Here is a 23,996-nt window from a genome sequence, read left to right as displayed (position 1 = left end):
CGACACCACACGGGGTTTTCCCAGCATTCATACTTAGCCGTCGCGTCTTCGCGCGCTTGAAAACTTTGACTTTTCATTTGATCGCTAAAAATAATTATCGTCAATTAAAAATCTAAAAGCGGGAAATAAGTACTCCAGGAGTAATTATCTTTCGATTAAGGCAATCAAAAAATAATAGGAAACCACCCTTTCAACATTGTTTCAACGTAAACGTTTATCGTCTACGGTCGAAAGAGTGAAGAAGAACACGCGAAAAGATGTGAGAACGGCGAAACGATCGTCGTCTTCATCTCGTCACGGGCAAAATATTATATTGGTATATTTCATTGTATTTTTTTATAGAGAGAACGACATCTTCGCATTAAAATAGAATTTTGAAATTAAATTTTACCAATACTTTGATTTTTTTAATGGCCGAATGGTAGATTTCAATTTCCGAGTTGTAGAAAGGAAAATTAATATCGCAGTTTCGTATGCGATATGTAAGAAATATTTCTAAAATTTTCATGGAAGGAAATGTTTATAATGCTCCTCTTACTTAAAATACGCCAAAAATACGAGAATCGCCCTACGGCAACTCTACCAAAACGAAGATTCCAAAAGTAGTCCATTTCGATGCTCATCTAAGCCGCTCTGTATTTTCCGATGAGGCAATACGAGGAATTTTCCACACACTACGTTGCTGCGGAGGAATTCATGGTCCTCTAGGTTCCATGGAAAGATTTCTTCAACCTAGCAACTGATTACATTTTGAGATAATCACCGATAATACGAAAATATCAAATGCGAACTGGAATGTTTATCCCATGGAAAGCCTTACCAGCAGTTACGTCAAGATGCTATTAATCGAATTAAATTCCTTAGAGAACACTAAAGCACTGTTTACCCAAATAGAATTCCCGCAGCAACACGCACTGTAGATTTCACATCAAAGTTGCGACGCAGAATTCTCTTGAGGCATGGGAGGTTTTGAGACCGAAATTCCCTGGAGTTACCAGGAAGCTATTGGACCAAAATGCCTTCATCATAATTCAAATGATTTCCATCGATCATCACTACCATTAAGGGATGAACCATTAACTCTATGGGTTTAACAACATTGGAATAGCATCACGTTAAATCATCCACTCGGACAGCAAACCCCCTGAACTCGCACTGTTAAGGAATATGATAGAGAAACGAAATCAAAGTGATCTGCATGGATATTGTCAAATTATGCTCTTCCTATTGCGAAAATTGGGTCTTCAAGCAATATCAACCAGAAATTGAATTTAAAAACAGCATTCCATACAAGTTATAACGAAAATACTTGTCTAAGTACACGAATTACACTGATATGGCAAAATATTTTATATAACATTATATATACCTTGTGAATGATTATAAAAATAAAACTTAAAATGTTGATGAGGTAAGCTGCAGTCCAGACATTTTATATAACTTTCAATTCTAGCACCTATAATACTAACGCTGCAATGTGCATGCATTAAATGCACACTTGTATCGATCTCCACCATAATGCAAATGAATTCGAATCCAAATGTGACCTAAGTGATAACGATTATAGCAATCATAATTCAAATGAGACAACGGGCTAATTTATGGGTGATTAGCAAACAAATGGACGATGTAATTGAGGTCAAATGAGGTTAGTTACCCACATGAAAATAACGTCACGGTCGTCTCAATTAGCGGGCTAAGTAGTAATTTAAAAATACAATAATAGAATAACTCACATATTTAGCACCATAATTTTGCTTTACAACTCAGATTGTTTTCGTCAATCATGACATAAATTGTAAGATTACATGCGTGAAAAATATTAGTTTAAAATTGCACAAACGTGATCTTAACTCCTTAAATATAGAACTGAAAAAAAACTAGAAATAGGATGACAGTATATTCTATTAACTCTATTATTTTACCATACATTTGTATGAAAAACTCTGATTTATTAAGCTAAGAAATTTAAAGGGCTTAGTAAAATACTAGTGTAATGAAACTCTTGAAGGGATTCTTAACTATTCCAGACTAAAAATTAAGCTGAACAGGGAAGCACTTCACTTAAAATACCGTGCCCAATAAGGGTAATGCTCTTTCCCACATACTCCGAGTCATTACGCCTTTTTTTAGGCAGGTCAGGCTTGCTAGCCAATAACACTTTGTTGGGAAGATATGGGTTCGATTTGTCCTTCAGTCAATCGGGAAATCTCGATTCGAATCCCGGTTAAGTCAAATGTTTTGCATGGCGAACTTCATTATTCGAGCATATAGATAAGATTAGTTATTTAAGATTGAAAATATAAGATGAAAGGTGAATTGAGTGGAGAACCGCGTAAAACAAATCTTAGGACTACTGACTCATGATTATGACGATGAAACCAAGTACAAAATGCTATAAAAATGGTAACCCAAATTTTTGTCCACCTTCTACGGACATATGCGCCGCCACCTAGGCACCCTTCCCTCTCTTTCTGCACACGACCCAGCCACACCACTCACGTCAACATTTCATTCCGTTTCACCGCCGGCGATTTTCCGCATGCCCTCTCCCAATCACCGCTGAGGATTATTTTTCCAATCACTCGCACGTCCGCCCTCGATACCTAGACCTCTTTCCTCCCCTCCCCCGCCAATGGGCACCCCCTCCTCCCCCCGCAATGCCAACCCTTTTCGCGATACCCTCCTCCGTGCTCGCGCCTATAATTTCTCTGCCTCCGCACTGCTACTGCCTCATCCTCACCCTAATCCCAACTAGTGATGGAAAAGTGTCGTTCAAAATTGATGCTTCGAGGAATCGATTTTTAAACGAAATTTGAACGAAAAGATCGATCAATAGTAAAATTCGACGCTTCTTTTTTTTTCAAAAAACAACAGTTTACACAAAATATCTTTGAAAAATGTCGGTCAAAATCGATTTTTCGAGCAATCGATTTTGCGAGTAAACGATTTTTAATCGAAATGAAAAGCTCGCCCTATCGACAAAAAGCGAAATTCGACAAAAAGATCGATCAATCGAAAAAAATCGACGCTTTTTCAGAAATAAAAACAGTTCACACAAAACATGTCCATTATTCAGTCGAAAAACACTCAAAATAGACATTTGAGTGGTAGGTACAAATAAATCTACTCAGAATACAAGATTGAATGTTTCGGTATAAACTTATGAATGCACACACGTAAAAGTTTTGGGATCACCGCTGGGAACCATTCGGCTCCTTACGAACCATAAAAATTTTTAAGAAATATCTACTGATTCAGATGCTTTTTTGATGATCGAGGACATGTTTTTCCAATTTTACGAGCCTGAGATATAAGTCTTTTACTCGGACCGGATGACTTTACCATAGTCCAGTAGAGACACTGCTGAGATCAGGCAAAACGGTCAAGATCGAAGTTGAAAAAATCTAGTTTGGATCAAAACTCGAAGATCATGGCTTGTGGATCATGTTATGACAGGGTGGTGGTAACGCTGCTGAGATCAAACGAAGTGGTCAAGATCGAAGTTGAAAAATCGCGTATGGATGGAAGATCATGGCTCGTTTTCGATTTCCTCGATCATTGACTATTAAAACTCGAATTTAATCTAACTCGATTTTTCCGTCACTAATCCCAACCTACCCCCTTCTTTTACCTCTCGTATCATTACTCTACCAACCCCTCTCTCAACAAATGCCCCCAGCACTACTGTATAGCTAACGCAGCAAGTCCTCATTTCTAAGCGATAGGCAGTAAGAGGGGAGAGGGGCAGGGGTAGCAGCGAGCATTATAAGCGGATGCGGTGACCCAGATTCAATTAAACAAAGGCCATCGGTAGAGGAGAGGGAGATGAAGAGGAGAAGGAGTGGGGATGAGGGAACAGGTCGCAAGACTCCATCAGCGGGGAAAAAAATATATATACATAATCCCTCACCACCCCACCCGCAGGGTGCGAGACAAAAGAGGGTAGAGGAACGAAAGAGAAGTGAGAAAAAAATTTGCTCTCTCGCGCGCATTAGCTCGCGTCACTAAAAATAACCACTCCTCCGCACAAGCAAGCGAGGCTTTTCTTTTAGGCCGAAAGAGACGATAAGACGATGCGATGACGTTAATTGAATGAAGGAATAAAAACACGTTGCCCGAGTACGGTGTAAGATAAATAATAAACAAGACCGAATTGAAGAGCACTACGCTGAACAGTCCCGTTTACTTGAATTAAACTTGGAGATACTTCACAAAATATCACCAAAATTTAAAATTGAAATATTCCACCAATTACAGCTAAGATCATTTATCAATCGTGAAGTCGATTCAACAGAACTTACGATAGCATACTGTGGATAGGTACTACTACCTTCACTGCTAGGGGCTACTTAAAAGATAAAATTTTCGATTTTCTCAACTAACGACTGTTTCAAGTCGAGCTGTGTTGCTTTACGTTGCTATGAATCATGGTACGCTTTTTGTTCGTCTTCACTTCCGAAATTAAGTCAGTTCGTTTAGATCGTACATAAATACTTATCACATTTAACTATGTGAATAATCAAGCACCAAAAAGTTTACTGTGCGTAAATGAACAAAGATGTAACATTACTTTGCACCGGTCCCGTAGAAGTTCATACACTAACTCTTATGCCATTGGACTGCGCAGAAGCGCTATTAGATTTCAAATTGGGTTGCATGAAGCATTACTATTACACCTGATAACTTCCACTCCCAGATGTCAGCGCCTGAAAAATCAAAATATTAGAGACAGGAATCTCTTCTCACATTTAACTGAAATTACATCTCCCTATTCTCAACGTATACGGGGAATTCACCAATACTGCAACGCGCAAAAAATGAGAATATCCTGAGCTACCAAAATTACATCACATAAGATACCACTTGGTTATCTAATCAACTTGTTTGACTTGAAAATTTTATTCAAACTTGAATCAATTTTTAAGTAAAACGTAAATAAGGTTTCAAAATGCTAAATGGAGGAAATGTGAGTTATTTATGGAAAAACACAGGGTCAAATAAAAAATATTAAATTCTTTTAACCTAACCGTTACCAGGTATCATCAAAAAACTTGTTCCTCACTGTAGCTTCCAACGTCAACGAAACCAAGATCGACGGGGATGGTAGATCTGAATTCCGCATTTTCAAATATTAATTCATAATTATTTCATATTATCCGCAAATTCATATTATATGCTTTCATCATTTATTGCCATTCACTCGTATTACCTAGAATTAAATGAAGGCAACTAAAATTCACCGAAAACATTTTACAAGTACCCAGTATCTTCTCCTTTAACTTCAACTAGCGAAATATTAGACTGGAAATGAAATGATCAGGTGGGAATTCCGTCAAATAGAATACTCAACCTCCAGCATGAGACAATCTGGAACCTTATCACAACTCTAGTCAGAAGAGGCATATGCTCTGCATACATGTTGAGCAGATAAACTGAACGGGAACGGTAAGTTGGCGTTGCTAGTATTTAGTAGGAAACAGCCAGAATCACATTTATTATTAGAATGGGCATCAAATAACCTCATCTAATTCCAATTTAATTCGAATAGCATTTCCTTCAAAGGGAGAAAATGCATAATCAAACGTAATTGCTTCCACTCTCGGATTAACCATCAATTCCCTAATGGCGTGAGTTTATTATATGCATCAGATACCCGCGAGCTCTGCCCCCATTGCAATAAATTATGCGCATTCATTACGGTGGAGAAAAGTGGTGCCTGTTATCTAAACGCTGCAACAGACATAACCTAAACCGACTTCAAACCTTCGCCGTTCAAAATAATCAATTTTATTTTGACCAGTTAGTCACAAATGATAAATTCTATAAAAAAAATCAGTTATGGCTGTATAACTACTTAAATTGAAACTCAGTTTTCACATGAAAATTTCACTTAAGAAAAGTGCCTCGAATAGCAATCCTCATGAGAGTGCAAAACAGAGAAAACAAAGAATAAACTCCACCCAGTACAGCTTTATTCACCGAAATCAAAACGAGAAGATATTTTCTTTTACTTTTACTTGGACACAAAGAATTAAGCATCGACTTTTAGTTAACAAAAGGCATTAAGGAACCGATATGAACACAAATACAAGAGATAGAATTCTTCAAGAATGACGCAATTCTTTATATAAAAAAGTTATATTCTCAATGGTTTAAAACTCAAAGATGACTAAAATTAATAAAAAGCAATCAAATTTCCAACAAATAAGATAAATTCTACTCAAACCATTCAAAGAGAGTCGTATACTAAAAGACAATGGCAACACCACTTAATCTCTAGAATTTTAAATGTCATTTAAATTGTCTGGATGAAGGTTTCATCTCGATCGGATTAGTAAAAGTAGAATCAGCCCAAAGAGCCCAGAGATATGATTAATGTTCGAGTATGCTTATAGATTGCTTTACATGGAAAAAGGCATAAATGTATTCTCTCTCATCCGGTATAATGGGCTCTACTATAAAAATAAACATTTTTATTTTAATTACAGTAATTCGTTTAGGCTAATAGCATTTTATAGGTTCCCATTCCTTGCTATCAAAATGAGGATAACATGAAGGGAAGTTTCTCCACGTAGACTGCCTCTCAATCAACCCTTGGATAAATACAAGTTGAAATATCTCGGTAGATGTAGTGGAACTGTTCATTATATGCTGGAAAAGAAAAAGGCAATGCCCACTTAACAAAACTTGTACGTGAGAGTAATAATTTCAACGCATTGAATGATTGTCATGCCAAGTAAGAAATTGAAAGTGAATGGTAGTGTATCAAAGCTACCCGCAACAAATACTAAGATTTTAAAATGTTGTTTTAATAATTTCCTTAACGAATATATAACGCGTAGATGCCTAACAATCCTCTTCATCTTTTTCGGTGTTCCTAGCCTACATCCATTGAAAAAGCCGTTTCTAAGAGTTATATTTAAACAGATGTTCATTTACCACCAAAAAGTTACTACATCACACAGACGCCAAAGGAGAACAGGAAAGGTGATGGGATCATGGAGAATTCTAGTACGTGAATAGTAGACCATTTATTAACAAAGATGTAAATGCTTTTGACCGACGCATGATATTTTCCAGGACCTAACTGTTTATTTCCTAGTGCGACACATTTTCAGATTACTTAGGTCTCTTGTTAAGAGATTTAATAAATACCAATGACATACAATCAATGAATAAGTAGCTATAACAATTTGAGAGCGAGGAAAGCAAGATACATATCATATGGAGATAATTGAACGTATTTCAAGGTAAACGAGAGCAAAGAATTAATAATTCAGTCATCGTGTGAAATTAATAGACTAGCACATGATCTCCTACTACAATTAACTTAGATTGCTCGATGTTAAAACGCGGACATATTTCCTTGGATTCCACATGTACTGCTTATTAAAGACAAACCCCCCGAATATTTATTCGACATTTTTTCCGTGATACCTACTACTAGGGGTATGTCCACTCGATGTGATCATGAGTGTCATCACTTTCGTAGTCATCGCACAACGGAGTTCCAAAATTCTTTCTTGGTCACTGCGTATCATGTCTGGAACACCCTCCCCAAAAACATGAACTCTGAGAAAAAATACATGCATTTGAATTTGTTTAATTATTTCCAAAATAATTTGCACTCAGCATTTTCGTTGCGAAAATTGTATTAATTCATAATTAATTTTTCAGTGTGTTATTGTTCCAAATTGTTGATTTCCCTCTTTTTGTTGCTCAAAGAATTTACATTGATTTTGTTCTTAAGGTGTATAGCCCCAGGACAATTTATAAACTGTTCATTCATATATATTCAAGAGTCATCAGTACACGTACAAAACTTTTTGTAAATGAAATATATTCAGTAACTAAAAACGGAATTATCTACTGCACGCAGTCGTTATTTGAGCTTGAAAATCGTTATATTTGCATAAAAAACCGACTTATTTACAGTTACTGCAAATATCAATTGAAATGTCATTGAAGCACAATTATCAAGAAATTGAACTAATGCTCACTTCGGGGGATATAAAATTAAATAATATATATTTCCCCATACCGAATATAGAATGGGTCATTTGGGATACTCAATCTTAATAATAATTTTCAGTCGATGAAATGAGCAGAAGTGGGCAGATTACCATATAAGCGATGCCATATATGATCAGGAAAATGGATATAAAATTATGCAAAAACCATCGAAGAAAATCTTTTCCCTCATCAATTCTAGCTCAAGAGGTAAACTTTCAAAAAAGATTTTCCCCCTTAAAGCGGAGACCTTCGTTGTCAAAGACGTCCAAGTATGCCGCTTTGATTTACTATCGATTTTCATTATCCAGCTTACTTCCATAAAAGCACATAATCCTCGAGTAGGCAAGTAATTAATTGGTGGCTTGACGTCTGGAAATTCTTTTTCTTAGCCTCCTAATGTGGGTCATTCTTGGAATATTCTTCAAGGACTCCGCAACGGCGGACGGTGCCAACTGAAATATCACGGAGCACAGCGTTGCAGTGTTTTTTTCCTCAAGATGCGCATCTTCATGTCTTCCGATTCGTCTAGAGTCCTTGATGCACACGCTTGCCGATCGTGTCCGCATATCTTGCCTAAGTTGACACGTAGCAGCATATGAATCACTAGGAATTCCAATTTAGATGAAAAAAGACCGAGTTAAAACCCATGATTTCATTTTCTTTGATGGATTACATTTCGTTATGAAGTCGCATAGTTTCAATGAAACTCCGTTCCCACGTAAGTACAACTATGCTTTCATGATACTGAGTACAAAGTGTTGACGCACGAAGGAATCAAAACCAATATAATTTTTATGTACTTATAATGATTATGACGGCCCAGAGTGTAGATCGTAGAGCTCCCGGGTACCGAGGTCAATTTCCAGGTGATGCCTTCGGAAACCCCCGGACAGTAACCCTTGCAGTGAGAGGTGGCTCAGGGTAACGAACTAACCCCCACAACCCGAATGTGAATTCAACACGCCTAAGGATAAGCCTGGGATGTACTCTACCCTCACCTATCCAAACTAGCCAACGGGTAGAGTGACTGAAAATTGTATATTTTTTTGTAAATAGAGTAATAATTTTGGTAAAATTTTAAATGTAAATTTTTAATTAAATAATTAAATTTTAAATAAAAATTTTTAATGCAAATAATTGTAATTTTTGTAAGAATAAAATGAAATATAAAAAATAAAAAGAAGAATATCGACAAATAAGGTTGAGTTTATAATTCGGGAGGCCAAAAATATTCCTTCCACACACAAGAGGAAGGAAATTCATATCGTTTGCTTATGGAAATGAGGTGTTAAAGACTACTTATGTTTCTATATTCTTATTATTTGACAAAAATCGACTAGCGCCGTTTTTTCAAATGTATTTCCACCGACCTTATCTATTTCCAGTCGCCATGAAAGAGAACGCCGTATGAAGGTCGACAAATACAGACAGCACGGGAAAAGTTGAATTAAGGCTAGTTAACGCAAGTCGCATCATAACTCAATTGAATGGAAACACTCTGTGTACGAAGAGAATGGCCGACGGTAAATTTACTGGTAGGATGGAAATCAGAAGCGCAAACGACAGCATCTAGTTGCTGGAGTACAAGACATCGGACTTCCTCAGAAATCCATGCAATCTTTCTTATGCTTTCTTTATGAAAATGTGATACAGTTATAAACTACTATGGGTGTTACGTTCTTATCAACATAATTTGACAAAAATCGACATGAGTCATACTTTTTTTTAATATACAGTGTAACTTGGTTATAACGTCATCAAAGGGACCAGAAGGTTTTTAACGTTATATCGGAGTGACGTTATAAAAAAAGCAGCCTTTAATCTGAGTGAAAGGACAAAGTAAAGACGCAAATGTTCTGCTATATACAACACTGTTTATTGAAATATACTCGTACATTGGAATATGCATAGTAAAAAAACGTAAATAAAAATGATTTAACAATTAAATATTTCATAGCATAATAAAAACCTTACTTTACTGTCGAAAAAAATCTGTGATCTTCTTTTGAACGGTCCTTTCAGAAATATAAATTCTCTCCGTTGGGCAACAAACGTCTTGAAGCGCGCAGAGTGTTGAAGCAGTGAAGCACTTTTGCAACCTAAGAATCGCAAAATCTTTGACGCTATACCCGAGCGTCGCAATATTTGTCGACGATATAAACGGGTTTTCGAGCAACATAAAATGTTCAATTTTGGCTGGTCTGTATAAAATGTGACGTTAAACCCGAGTTGACGTTACAGCCGATGCCGTTATAACCAAGTCCTAGCGTATTTCCATTTTACCTCCATTCTACCTCCCCATTCATTTCCGTAGTGGGGGCGTGAATGGATTACGTGAACGAGCAAAATAAAATTCTCAGGTTGGAGAAAATAACAAATCATGAAGGTTGGCAAACAAAATATTTCATCATTAAACAATAATGAAGACTTTTAACACAGAAAAGGAAGAAGAAGAACTGAAAAACTTATAACTCAATAGAGAATAGGCGTACGTGGCAAAATTTGATATCCAAAAAAAGGAGAAGATTTATTGTGGCTTTTCACAATATAACGTATTTTGTATTTCCTTTGCACATACAAGCGAGGAGGAAGGATTATCCTACAAGCTACTCCTGTTTGCTTAATGTATATAATACAAGGGTTGCTATTTATGTATCCGGAATTGCCATAAATGATGTTGCAAGGTGCCATCTGACATATCCATCGTAAAGTTTGACATTTTTGACGTGATACGTACTAAAAACTTCTTTAAGTGCGAGCACTATTTGTGTTGTTTACCGTAAGCTGAAAATTTCATCTAGGTCAAACAATGGAATTAACTCGCTAGAATTTTCGTGCTATGATTTAGGAACATTCAGCCGTGAAAAAAATTCAAGCGCGTTGGTTCCACGTAATTTGACAATCACTCAAGAAAATCACTCAATCACTCACATAATTTGACAATACTTCATTCGTGTCAATTAAAGCAAATAAATACTAAAAAAACAAGATCGTGGAGCATCAAAATCCATGTATAGCAATTACATAGGTTACGAATCTTGGATCTATGCATATGAGCCCGAAAGTAAAGAGCAATTGGTTGTATGGGTCTTCCAAGATGAGCCAAACCCAACAAAAGTTCTTCGCGCCAGAAGCACTTCAAACCAAATGGTCGTCTGCTTTTTTGGGATAAGCGAGCATGTGGCTACAGTGCCGCTAGAAAATTGTAGAAAGGTCAATTCTGAATGGTACACAGGAATTTGTCAACTAAAATCTTCAAAGAAATAAAAAAATAACCAGCGACGTGATATCATCCTTCACCATGACAATGCGAGGTTTCACACATCGGCCTAAACAACCGAATATTCAACCGGTCAAAACATCGAATTGATGTTTCATCCGCCATACAGCCCTGTTTTAGCCCCCATGATTTCTTTTTTTCCGTCCGTGACGAATAAAGTACGTGGTAAACGATTTTGGACACCAGAAGAAGCTGTTGATGCGCTCAGAATGCATGTTTTGAAGAACCTCAATCGGAACGGAAAAAATGGTCCAAAACGAAACATATGGTCCTATAAAAAAATGGTCCAATCGTACGAAAAAGTGCAAACTTCAAAAATCAAGGAATATACTTTGAAAAACAAAAAAAAACATTTTCAATGAAAAATATTTGTTTTTATTTATTATTCGGGAAACATAAACATCAATAGCCTCGTAATGAGAGAAAATAATTAGGTGGCGAATTGAGAGCTACATTTTTTGGCCCTTAAAATGTAATTACATTGTTTTCTTTCTCGCCATTAATCTTTCACTGAAATCCGGCGCTTTTTCGTAACGTAGGCATGGTTTCAGTATCTCCTCCTCTCAATGCTACAATGATATAAAAATGGAACCATTAATTCGTTCCGAAAAGATCGGATATATTGAGCAGATACCAAGCCAAAATATGATACAATATTGCTAATTGCCATGCACCATCGGAAGAAATATTCTTGTCGCTTTCACTGTCGACCCATAAGACTTGTAACTATCATGCTATGAGGATTACTTGGACCAACATCAAATGATGACATTCATCTTATGTTCAAATCAAAAATGCTTCAGGGTCACGGAGTCTTCACCGCAATCCTATGATTTCCAAGCAACATTAATATGTTGATTACCTTCCAGTTATCCACAATTCGTATCAGAAATTTAGATTCCCAGTTCTATCGCCACCATTATCGTAAAAAATATAAAACGGATCACCCGAAACCTGTCCCTAATCGGTAGAACAACTCCGAAGTACCCATAAAAACGAGGTCATAGCAGTAACTTGGCGAGGCACGAATTCTCTGGGAAATTGAAATTCCGAAATCTAGGGCGAGAGACGACTGAAGTGTCTCAAAAGGAGGCCAGAGATAACCCACATGAAACTGACTTATTTTGATCTACTACCAGGTTGTGTACCTTGTTTCTCTCTCTAGCCTCCATGTTTCGAGGAATTACAAGTTCATGCCAATTCGTTTGATTAAATATCATGTTTAAGAACTATGAAATAAACGACAGCAAAAATTAATTTTACTGAACGATCTTAAGCCTTCGAAAAAAACGACCGCGAAAAGTCAGCTACGAAAATTGATCTCATAAGCTGTTCATGAGCCATTAATCATACCTATTTGGAAAAAAGGCGATGGTATTCTTGATAAAGACATTTCAACAAGAATTTACGCATGATTTACGTTGCCAACAAAATGAAAGGACTCTATGACAGAAGGCCAACAGGCAATCAAATAATCACGAATCGCAACTCATTAAACATGAGAATTTGATATAGCCATCTAACCTCATCGTTTTCGCTTTCAGCTAGTACCTATAACTAAGTGGTAAGTTAAAAGTAATCAATTCTACGCAAATAGCATTATTATGTAAGTCTACCGTTAACTGCGATTTTTTTCTGAGGCCATTCCTCTGTAAAAAGAAATAAACCTGAAATACAACCCATACATTTTATTTTCTTCTTCACACAAAAACGCTTTACATTCGGCAACCAATTTCCAACTCATTCTGCAGGGGCTATCTTAATTTACATTGGTTGATTTTAATACTAAAAACAGTCATCTGCGTCTAAATTTAGTTCTTTCAGAAAGATAGAGAAAGTATTGACCAGCAATGAGAGTAAACCATTCATCCAAATGCAGCTTGAATAAGATAAAGAAATGAGCATGAAAGGAGAAGCGATAAATAATAGCATGGCGAATGATAAAAAATTATAAACGAACAAAAGGCTAATACCAAGTCCTGTACCAGGGCATCTTAGCGAGAAATAAGGAATAAAATATGTTCCTATGGACGAAAAAATACAATAAGGTAGTTTCCTTCATCGAAGAAAACGAAAGACTGATTGCGATTCGTTACCCACCATTAGTGTATTCATAATATACAAATTATTTGGTTTTATAAATCCCAGTTAAGACGAATGGCAATGGTCAATTTTAACCATATTTAGAAAAGGCCAGATTGGCGCCCATGCGAAGCCACTCCACGTGACGTCAAAGGGACCTAGTTTCTATACGAGTAGATGGGAGTTCTGCATCGTCTGAGATAACCAATGCATGCATGAGGCACAGAGCTCAGGGAAACATATCTTAATAATCACATATTAAAACTGCTTATGGTCGGAAAGTTTCCTTCGTTTGATAAGGTATTAATAATCCTTATTTAAGCCAAGTGCTACCTGCTAGCAGCCTGCATCGCAGTGGCGCACATATCCTCGCTCAAAGGTCACCTCACATAACGGCAGCGGGAACCAGAATGACGTTACACGGGCTTTTCCCAGCATTCATACTTGGCCGTCACGTTTTCGCGCGCTTGAAAGTTTTCACTTTTCATTTAATCACAAAAAATAGATATCGTCATTTAAAAATCTGAAAGCGTGAAATACGTACTCGAGGAGCAATAATCTTTCGAATTACGCAATAAAAAATAATAGGAAACCACCCTATTATTTGCTCAATTACAACGACAGGTCATTCCACCTTAACTGAACAAACGTTTGATCAATAGAATCTCAGATTTTAATGAAAATTCCTGTGTTAGATCATAACCGCCTTAAGCTAAATATCCTGATACCGTTGTGGTAAAAAAAATATTTTTCCATATTTCATAACCATGTTTAATTATAATTTTCACGTCTTTTACAAAAAGCGTATCTGGAATCATATAATTCCTTCTCATTCTCCACCAAATTGTCGCACAGTCATGGTTAAACGCTCACTTTAAAGCAATGACTTTTTAAATTTATTAAATTCATTTTATATAATTTCCTATCATTGCTATATTTCAATGTTAAAGGAACGTTCAATATACTTTTCTCAGAAACTTACGAAATGTTTCTTTTGCAATGTAGACATACATACATAAAATACCATTACAAAATATATATTTAGTAACAACTCATAATATATTTTTAGAAATTGCATTTTTCGCTGTGTTCCGACTACTCCATTAGAAACAAACGATCAGTAGGCTTATAATGCAAGTATATGGACGTTTTCATTGCTATAGGCCGCAGTACTGTGACCTGTACTTTAATGATAAACTATCAACGCCGCCGGTTGCTATCTGCTATTCATATTTTTTTAAACCGTTCTTTTGGGGAACTTATGCCAGAGCTCCTTTCCCTTGGGCTACAGCCTTGTCGCGGTGGAAAGGCTTGCGAGTTTCTATGACCCCTAGATATGCACTGGCGGGATTAATTCTAAATTATTCCCAGTAGGGCCACCCATGCCAGATAGGTTGAAGAGTAGGAACCAAACAAAAGGTAGTCACGTGCTGGTGTCACGTGAAAAACACTGTTGGAATGGAAGTGGGAAACCCTACCAACTATCTCTTCCCTGAAAACATGGAGTTTGATCGAACAAGCCTCGCATGGAATCGCGGGGCCCAGCCCATAAGGGCGGGTGCCGTAGGTGGCAGCGAAGTCGGCAAGCTCCTCGGGGTCGTCAACATGCGAAATCCTTGCAAAGACTTATCATCATCAGCAACAATGAAGAGAGAAGAAAAGAAGACCAAGGAAATGGAGAAGATGTCAGCTATAAATGTAGGTACGTGGAATGTGAGGACAATGATTAGGGCGGGGAATTGAGAAAATATCAAACGGGAGGCGCAACCCGCTAACCTCGTGCTGGTTCAACTTTACATGCCCACTAGTAATCATAGAGAGAATGAAGTATATGTGGAGTATGAACAGCTCGAGGAAATAATTAAAGAAACCGCGGGTAAGAAAATCTAGTAGTAATGGGGGACTGGTACGGCTCAGTCGGGGAAGGGAGGGATGGACACGAAATAGGAGATTTTGCACTAGGAATGCGCTACGACAGGGGAGAGGAAGCAGCAGAATTTTGCAGGAGAAACAAATTATTCATCACCAGCACGTGATTCGATAATCATAAAGGGCGAAGGTACACATGGAAAGGTCCAGGGGATGTGGGGAGATATCAGATAGACTACATTATGGTAATACAGAGGTTTAGGAATAGTATGAAAAAATCGCGCAGCTTCCCTGCAGAGGATGCGGATTCAGACCACGGCCAAGCGCTCATGAAATGCAACGTAAGATTCAAAAGACTTATGAAAGTTAGGAAGGCGAGGAAATGGAATGTAAAAGCGCTGAGGGGGACTATGAGGAGAGAATATGAGGAACTAGTGGACATTAGTATACGGGAGAGTGGAAGTACACATAATGTAGAGGAAGGGTGGGATAATATTGAAATGGGAATAGTCAAAGCGACGGAGAAGTCAATTGACTACGTTGACAGGAGAAGGATAAAGAAGACTTGGGTTACGGCAATAATGGTAAAAGAAATGCAGGAGAGAAGGAAGTGGAAGAAAGTGGACACAGAGCAGGGCAAAATAATGTATAGGGAACTAAATAGTCGATTACGACGTGAAACCAAGAGGTCAAGGGAGGCTTGGTGTAAAATGGTAGTGCGAGGGAATGAAATTTTTCCAAAAGGTAGGAGGCCCGTTGCAAAAAAAGTTAAATCGCTATCGGGTGGCAAAAAAGGACAAGCCATGTCTAAAATTAAGGCTAAAGATGGGAGAATGCTCACCGAGCGAGAAGAGGTACAGAGTAGATGGAAGGAAAACGTGGAGGAGCTGTAAGATGGAAGGAATAGGCCGGTGAGATTCTCTTTAGAGGAGAAAAGTGCAGTGGAGGAGGACAATCTTGGGTTGGGGATCTTACATTCGGAAATCGAGAAAGAACTTTGAGTGATATGAAGGCTAGGAAAGCAGTGTAGGTGGACAATATCCCTTGTGAGCTACTGAAGAATTTAGGGAAGGATAGTAAGAAAAGGTTTTTCGAACTATTATGCAGGATCTATGAGGAGGGATGTTGGCCGGAGGATTTCGTGAAGAGGGTTTTAATTCCGCTTCCGAAAAAGAAGAAAGCTGTGGAACGCGGAGATAATAGGGCTGTCAGCCTAATATCGCACGCGGCGAAAGTGGTACTGAGGATATTGAACAGACGAATGGAGGCGAGGGCAAACGAGTATTTAGGCGAAGATCAGTTTGGTTTTAGAAAAGGGAAGTCAAATATATGAAAATATATAAGTCGAATAGAGGAAAACGGATACAGTAGTAAGGACATTAGGAAGAGAATACATTAGCAAAGGAGGTGTTCATGAACAGGAAGGAGCTTCTGAGAGGATCGTTATGTAAGAGTTTAAAGAAAAGGTTAGTGAAGAGTTTGATCTGGAGTGTAGCTCTCTACGGTGCAAAAACGTGGATACCAAGGAAGGAGGACGAGAAAAAATTGGAGGCATTCAAGATGTAGGTATGGAGAAGATTGGAGAAAGTGAATTGGACGGAGAGGAGGAGGAAAGACGAAGTGCTGGGTATGGTAGGCGATGAGAGGCAGCTTTTAGATGAGATACGGAGGAGACAGAAGGTATGGATGGAGGGAGTACTTAGCGGGGAGGGGATGTTGAAAACGGTGTTAGAGGGTTGGATGTTAGGTAAATGAGGGAGGGGAAGAAAGAGAATAGGATTTTTGAGATAGATTGAAAGGAAGTAGGCCTTACAGTGAATTGAAGGAGGCAGTGCTGGAAGGAAAGGGAGGCTCCCAGATTACTTCTTTAGCACTCCATGGAAACCTACCTTAATCGGTAGAATACTATAAATAATAAAAATGCCAGAGCTAAACAAAAAATTGGGAATACACAATCAGCTGGTGTGACTTGATTTTCAAGTAAACTCATGCCTCAACGATTGTATCAGATGTTAGATAACCCGGTGAACTTCGTATCACCTCCGTATCTATCTATACAAAAATCAATTGCAGTCAGTTCTTCTCGCTATGACTTGAAAACTGCTAGACCGATTCGGCTATTTTTTTATTATTAAAATCTATGGAATTTCAAACAAGTGATGCTCGTCCCCTCGTTCAACTACGGCACGAATTATCAAATCATTGCGTAAAAGATAATAATTTCAACAAATAAGAACCTTCCTACATTTTTTTCGGTCAGTACCGTTTGTGGCCTATCTATATGTGCAAAAGAGGATGCCCGTTTGTCTGTCCGCTATGACTTTCCATACGTGTGTGGCGGGTTCGTCGCGGAGGCCCCATTTAATGACAACCCCGGATTAGACAGCGGGCGCCGAGGTCGCGGAGCTGCGGGAGCCACGGATATAAAAGGCCGTGTCTTGCGGCAGACGGGGGTTATTTTGCTGTAAAACCAGACAGTGTAAAGTTGCTTGTTGGCTGCTCAATAAAGAGGCCGAAACCCGGAACGGAGTTTACTTATTTTTACGGCAATAGCACATGGTGTCAGGTGTGTTATTATGTCGAATAAGCAAGTCGAAGGGATAGGAGGTCCTACCTGGTCCATACCCCAGCAGTTTTCCTTCGTGGCGGAAGATTGGCCAAGATGGAGTCGACGGTTCGAGAGGTACAGACGAGCTTCTGGACTCGCCAAAAAGCCAGAAGATGAGCAAGTCGACGCATTGATTTATGCAATGGGTGACGACGCGGACGATATACTATCATCCTTCAACCTATCGGGGGAAGAAGAAAAGAAGTACAGTATCGTGTTTGGAAAGTTTGAAGAGCATTTTGTCCCGAAGGTAAATATAATTTACGAACGTGCCCGTTTCAACAAGCGACTGCAAGGAGAGACCGAAACGGTGGAAGAATTCGTTCGTAATCTGCATATTCTCGCTAAAAACTGTAAATTTGGCACCCTGCGTGAAGAATTGGTGAGGGACCGTCTGGTAGTTGGTTTACGGAACGCCAAGTTGTCCGAAGCCCTACAATTGGATCCGGAGCTTACGCTGGAGAGAGCCGTTACAAAGGCGAGGCAAGCAGAAGACGTGCACAGGCAACAGACGCTGATAAGGAGTAACTCAGGGGAAGATAAAACAGTCCACTCGCAGGCACGAGGATCTGAGGTGGACGTGGTGCGGAAGAAGGCTCCACGGCACCAGAAGGCATCGACGTCAACAGCCGCCCTACCCGACCAAATGAAGGTGAGTGGTCGCAAATGTCCACGGTGCGGGAAAACGCCGCAGCACGCTTTCGCACGATGTCCGGCGCGTCAATCTGCGTGCGCCCTTTGTAAAAAGAAAGGACATTGGGCAGCAGTTTGCAGAACGAAGGCGGTTGCTGAAATTGACAAGCGGCTACCGGGTGAAGACGACCATTTCTTTTTGGGAAGCATTTCGACGGGAGAAGAACCATGGAGGGTCTCACTCGTCATCGGTAACCAAGAAATCCCCTTCAAAGTCGACACAGGCGCGGATGTCACTGTCATCGGCGCCGAATTATTTAAAACGTTGAAGGGAATACAACTCGAAAACACCACAACATTCCTCCGCGGCCCAAATCGAAGCAGATTGCAGGCCAAAGGAAAATTCCGGTCACTTCTACGTTGGAAGGATCGCGTGTACGAGGACGAGATTTTCGTGGTGAATGGAGTTGAAGATGCGCTCTTGGGACGTCCAGCTATATCATCCCTGGGAATTTTGACTTGGCTGCGAGAAATAACAACTGGCCGTCCGGAAGAAAATTACCAGGAACTTTTTCGTGGGCTAGGAAGAATGCCGAAACCTTACGTCATTCGCATCAAGGATGAAGCCGTGCCCTATGCGGTATCTACGCCGAGAAGAGTGCCCTTGCCATTGAGAGATAAAGTTGAGAAAGAAATCAAGAAAATGGTGGGGGAAGGAATAATAACGGCGGTAGAAGAGCCGACGGAGTGGTGCGCGCCCATGGTAGTAGTGCCTAAAGCAGACGGAGGAGTTCGAATATGTGTAGATTTCACTAAATTAAATAAATGCATTCGGAAAGAACAGCACGAACTGCCAACCGTGGATGAATGTCTAACACTGATGAAGGCTTCAGAAGCGAAAATTTTCACAAAATTGGATGCTTGCAGAGGATACTACCAAATACCACTAGAGAGGGAATGCCGTCCGCTGACTACTTTCATTACCCCTTTTGGAAGGTATTGTTTTAACCGGATGCCGATGGGATTATCTTCAGCTGGAGAGCATTTTCAAAGACGAATGTCGGAAGCATTGACGGGGTTAAAGGGAGTAGTCAACGTTATGGATGACATACTCGTATTTGCAGCGACGCAGCCGGAGCACGACGTGAGATTGAACGCCGTCCTCCAGCGTCTTAGAGAAAATGGGATCACGTTGAATCGCGAGAAATGCCGATTTCGGGTCGCAGAGACAAAATTCTTAGGTCATGTCATATCGGCCGAGGATGGAATCAAGCCAGATCCTGAAAAAATTACGGCAATAGAGAAATTGCCGCAGCCCGAAACGGTAGCAGAGATACGTCGATTTCTTGGAATTGTGCATTATCATCTGAAATTTCTCCCTCACTTGGCGGATGTTACCCAACCGTTGAGAGAGCTGATGAGGGAAAAAGAGCCTTTGCCATGGGCTGCTACGCACACCAAAGCTTTCCAAGAAATCAAGCAAAGATTAACTAGTGCCCCATCATTAGCCATGTACGAGACAAATCGACCGACAAGAGTATTAGCCGACTCATCGTCATATGGATTGGGAGCTACACTGGAGCAGCGGCAGTCAGATGGTATTTGGAGAGTGGTATGTTTTGCGTCACGGACGTTGACAGATACCGAAAGACGCTACGCCCAATTGGAAAAGGAGGTATTAGCGCTTACCTGGGCGTGTGAAAAATTAGCAAATTATTTAGTAGGCAAGAAATTTCTTCTATGTACGGATCATAAACCACTCGTGGCACTATTGGGAACAAAACCCCTCAGCGAATTGTCCGCCAGAGTGCAGCGTTTCCGTATGCGCCTCATGCGTTTCGACTATGAGGTAATTTATGTTCCCGGAAAGAAATTGTATACGCCAGATGCTCTCTCACGATCACCAATCTCCAAAACCCCAAAAGAAGGCGATATTCTCACCGAGGAAGACGTGGAATTGTACGTCGAAGCTGTGAAAGCGGATTTACCGATGAGCGACAAACTCATGAAGGAAGTGTTGAAAGCGCAACGAGAAGATGAAAGAACTCGACGAATAACTAAGTATGTGAAAGAAGGCTGGCCACGTAAAGAGAAACTGCTGTTGGAGGATACCAGCTTCTACCACGAACGAGCAAATCTTTCCCTCCTTGACGGCCTACTAGTCAAGGGGACCAGGGTTTACATCCCGGAATCATGGAGGAAAGAGATATTGAGCCGTATCCACGAAGGTCATCTAGGTATTTCAAAGTGCCGGAGGCGGATGCAGCAGTCGGTGTGGTGGCCAGGAGCATCCCATCAAATACTGGAAATGATAAGCAAGTGCCCGGAATGTCTCGAACGTCGTCCATCGCGAGTAGAGCCGTTGAGACCTACGGAGACACCGGCACGGCCCTGGCAGATGGTGGGAATGGATATTTTTCATAGCAGAGGGCGTGAGTACTTAGTCATCGTAGACTACTTTTCAAAATACCCTGAAGTCGCGTATTTGGAAAATACGCGGGCCACGAACGTGATAGCGATAATAAAATCAATATTCGCACGTCACGGAATCCCACAAGTTGTCCGAACGGACAATGGGCCACCGTTTGGAGGAAGAGAGTTCCAGGAATTCGCGAACAAATATGGAATGGATGTCGTAACTAGCAGTCCATACTACCCAAAGAGTAATGGACTAGCGGAGGCAGCGGTGAAAACGGTAAAAAACATACTGGCGAAAGAAAGAGACCCGTGGTTGGGGTTTCTTGCATACCGTGCATCACCCATGGAGTCGGGGTATTCCCCAGCGGAACTACTAATGGGACGTAAGCTGAGAACGACTTTGCCATTTCATCCTACGAAGTTGAATCCCAAATGGCCCAGCCTCACGGTCCTACGGGAGAAGAATAAGGTCATCGCGGAGAGACAGAAGAGGAACTACGACCGACGACACCGGACGAAAGAACTACCCCTATTGCCTGCGGGAGCCACCGTTTGGGTGAGAGATCGTCGGGAGTATGGAACGGTTGTCGGAGAGTCGGGCCATCCCCGGTCCTATCTCATTGAGACGGGTAGTGGAGTCATCAGGAGGAATCGGGTGGCGCTGACATTAGCTGAACGGCAGCCGAGTATGTCGAGTGATTATGAATCATTCTTTCCCGACCTCGAGTCTACAGCGAAGAGCCACAGCCCACCAGAGACGGGAGTATTCAGGACGAGATACGGACGACTTGTGCGTCCCCCTCAACGATACACTCCTTAGACCCATTTCCCTGTTCCTTTCCCTGTTTTATTCAGTGTTTTTTCAGAAGGAGAGATGTGGCGGGTTCGTCGCGGAGGCCCCATTTAATGACAACCCCGGATTAGACAGCGGGCGCCGAGGTCGCGGAGCTGCGGGAGCCACGGATATAAAAGGCCGTGTCTTGCGGCAGACGGGGGTTATTTTGCTGTAAAACCAGACAGTGTAAAGTTGCTTGTTGGCTGCTCAATAAAGAGGCCGAAACCCGGAACGGAGTTTACTTATTTTTACGGCAATAGCACAACGGCTGCACGGATTGCTATCAAAGTTGATACGTAAATGTATGCCATGCCCTCAGAGCCCGTAGTGCTACGTCTGGTTGCGTCCGATGCGTCATTTGCATGGTTTTCTCATTACTGTTTGTTACGTCACATCACACAACTTCTGTGGTTGGACTTCCTTTCCGACAGATACACCTCTTGATACGCTCAAAGAGAAAACATAACTCAAAGGATTCTATACTTAATTACTAAATCATTAGTTGGTGCAAACCTTTTTGCTGGGCTATGCGTTCACACGACGATTTTGGTCTACCTACGCACGGACACACATAATAATCAATTTTGTGGAGTGAGGCTTAGGCTGATCCCGTACGTGGTATACGGAAATCATTTTTTTCCATTTTTTGCTGTTACCTATGTATACCATTATCATATCCGCTTTTTTCATTACCTAAAAATCCTACAATGTGACCATGAATTCCAACTTCCATGTTTCCCCCTTCTCTGGGTACTATCCTTCCCGAGAAACGCCGTGAGTTAACCCAGTAAAAAAAGTATTCGCTATTTCTATAATTTTTTTATTAATACTTTAATAGAAAGTGATCTGTTCCTGCTAGAATTTAAAGTGAATACGGCATGATGACTATGAAACTTGCGGTTGTAAAGCGACAGTAACTAAATCTAAACATATTTATCATGCAATGGATTAATACCAGATTCTACGCGAACCACCAAGTCGAAGTTTGCCGTCCATAAATTTTTTCTGTTTTCTTCTAGAAATTCATTCCACTTCTGAAATATTATCTTCGGAACACTCTTTTTTTCTGTTTATTTTTCACTCACTCTTATAAGGTAAATGACCACTCGCATCGTCAGCTCTCTCATTATTCATATGTCAGCATTCCACCTATGGTGAGGTCTTAACGACGACGAATTCTCTTTTTAAGGGGATATCCAAATGAATTGTAAGATCAATGCATGTAACTTAGCATCATTCATGGCCATCGCTTTATATAGGCACCATAATAATTTTGGTGATGAATCTTACTTTCCCAAGGCCTGTAAGAACAGCTTGAAAGACAAGCTCAGACGATATTGTATGTTTCAGTCGGATAAGATCATCGAAGGCGATGGTTCCGAACAGAAAACAATAACCTTAATATTATGACGTTTATATAAAGCATTTATAATCGAGGCTTTCAAGATATTTATGGTTTTATTTTATTCATATTTCATTTCAACATTGCCCTTTGGCTTCACATATTTCATTCATCTACACAAAATCTCCTCGATGCCACATCGAATGTTGCTGGATTCAAGTAAATAATTCTATTTTCGTAAAATGCATGACCTCGAAAAAAACTCCTCCACTTATACTGAATATCTACTCGTGTATTAAGTATATCGCTCTGACGTAAGCCAAATTCCAGGTGATTGTAGGCAGAGTGTTCTGCCCTCAACGCGGCAATCATTCAACGGAAATGATAAACTGAAAACATTAAATTTTAATAGCCTGAATTAAACTGCGACAAGCGGCACTACATCAAGTCACTATCGTGAAAAATATAGGTGTGTTTCCTAAAAATTAATAAGCGCAAATAAAAGAGAATAGTTGAGTGAGGTTCTGCCACGATTTCATGTAATTAACTTATTCACACTTTTTGCAAACTTGGATGAATAGGTAGAAACTTTTTCACTCATGACATTCAGCGATACTGAAAGGCACACTGATTAATGTTACTGATTACTGATTATAGTGTTCATAGATAATGGGCGATTCAATGAATTATTAAATTAACACGCTTTCTAAACGTTTTAGTTGACTGCACCTCCGTTTTAATTTTAAAAGAGAACCGCAGCGTTGATCACAGCGCTAATTTCCTCTTACTGAACGTACTCGTTATCAGTATACACTTTTTAGATCTATTTGACGCAGATGGACTCCTTTAAATCTCCTACAATTCAACTGACCTTAGCAAATATCCTCCTCCTCTTTTATATCCTTCAACACCT

The 23,996-nt window shown here is 39.8% G+C and overlaps 1 protein-coding gene across 1 annotated transcript; it reads left to right on the top strand.

Moving 5' to 3' along the window:
• The first annotated feature begins 17,803 nt into the window (after positions 1-17,803).
• On the top strand, positions 17,804-21,726 carry LOC124159681 (uncharacterized protein K02A2.6-like). Its single transcript, XM_046535591.1, has 2 exons — positions 17,804-17,813; positions 18,233-21,726. The coding sequence occupies exons 1-2, from the start codon at positions 17,804-17,806 to the stop codon at positions 21,724-21,726; spliced, it is 3,504 nt and encodes a 1,167-aa protein (XP_046391547.1).
• The last annotated feature ends 2,270 nt before the right edge of the window (positions 21,727-23,996 follow it).

This window comes from Ischnura elegans, chromosome 5, assembly GCF_921293095.1.
Source record: "Ischnura elegans chromosome 5, ioIscEleg1.1, whole genome shotgun sequence".
Classification (NCBI taxonomy): Eukaryota; Metazoa; Arthropoda; class Insecta; order Odonata; family Coenagrionidae; genus Ischnura; species Ischnura elegans.
This window is presented reverse-complemented; position numbering and strand designations above follow the sequence as displayed.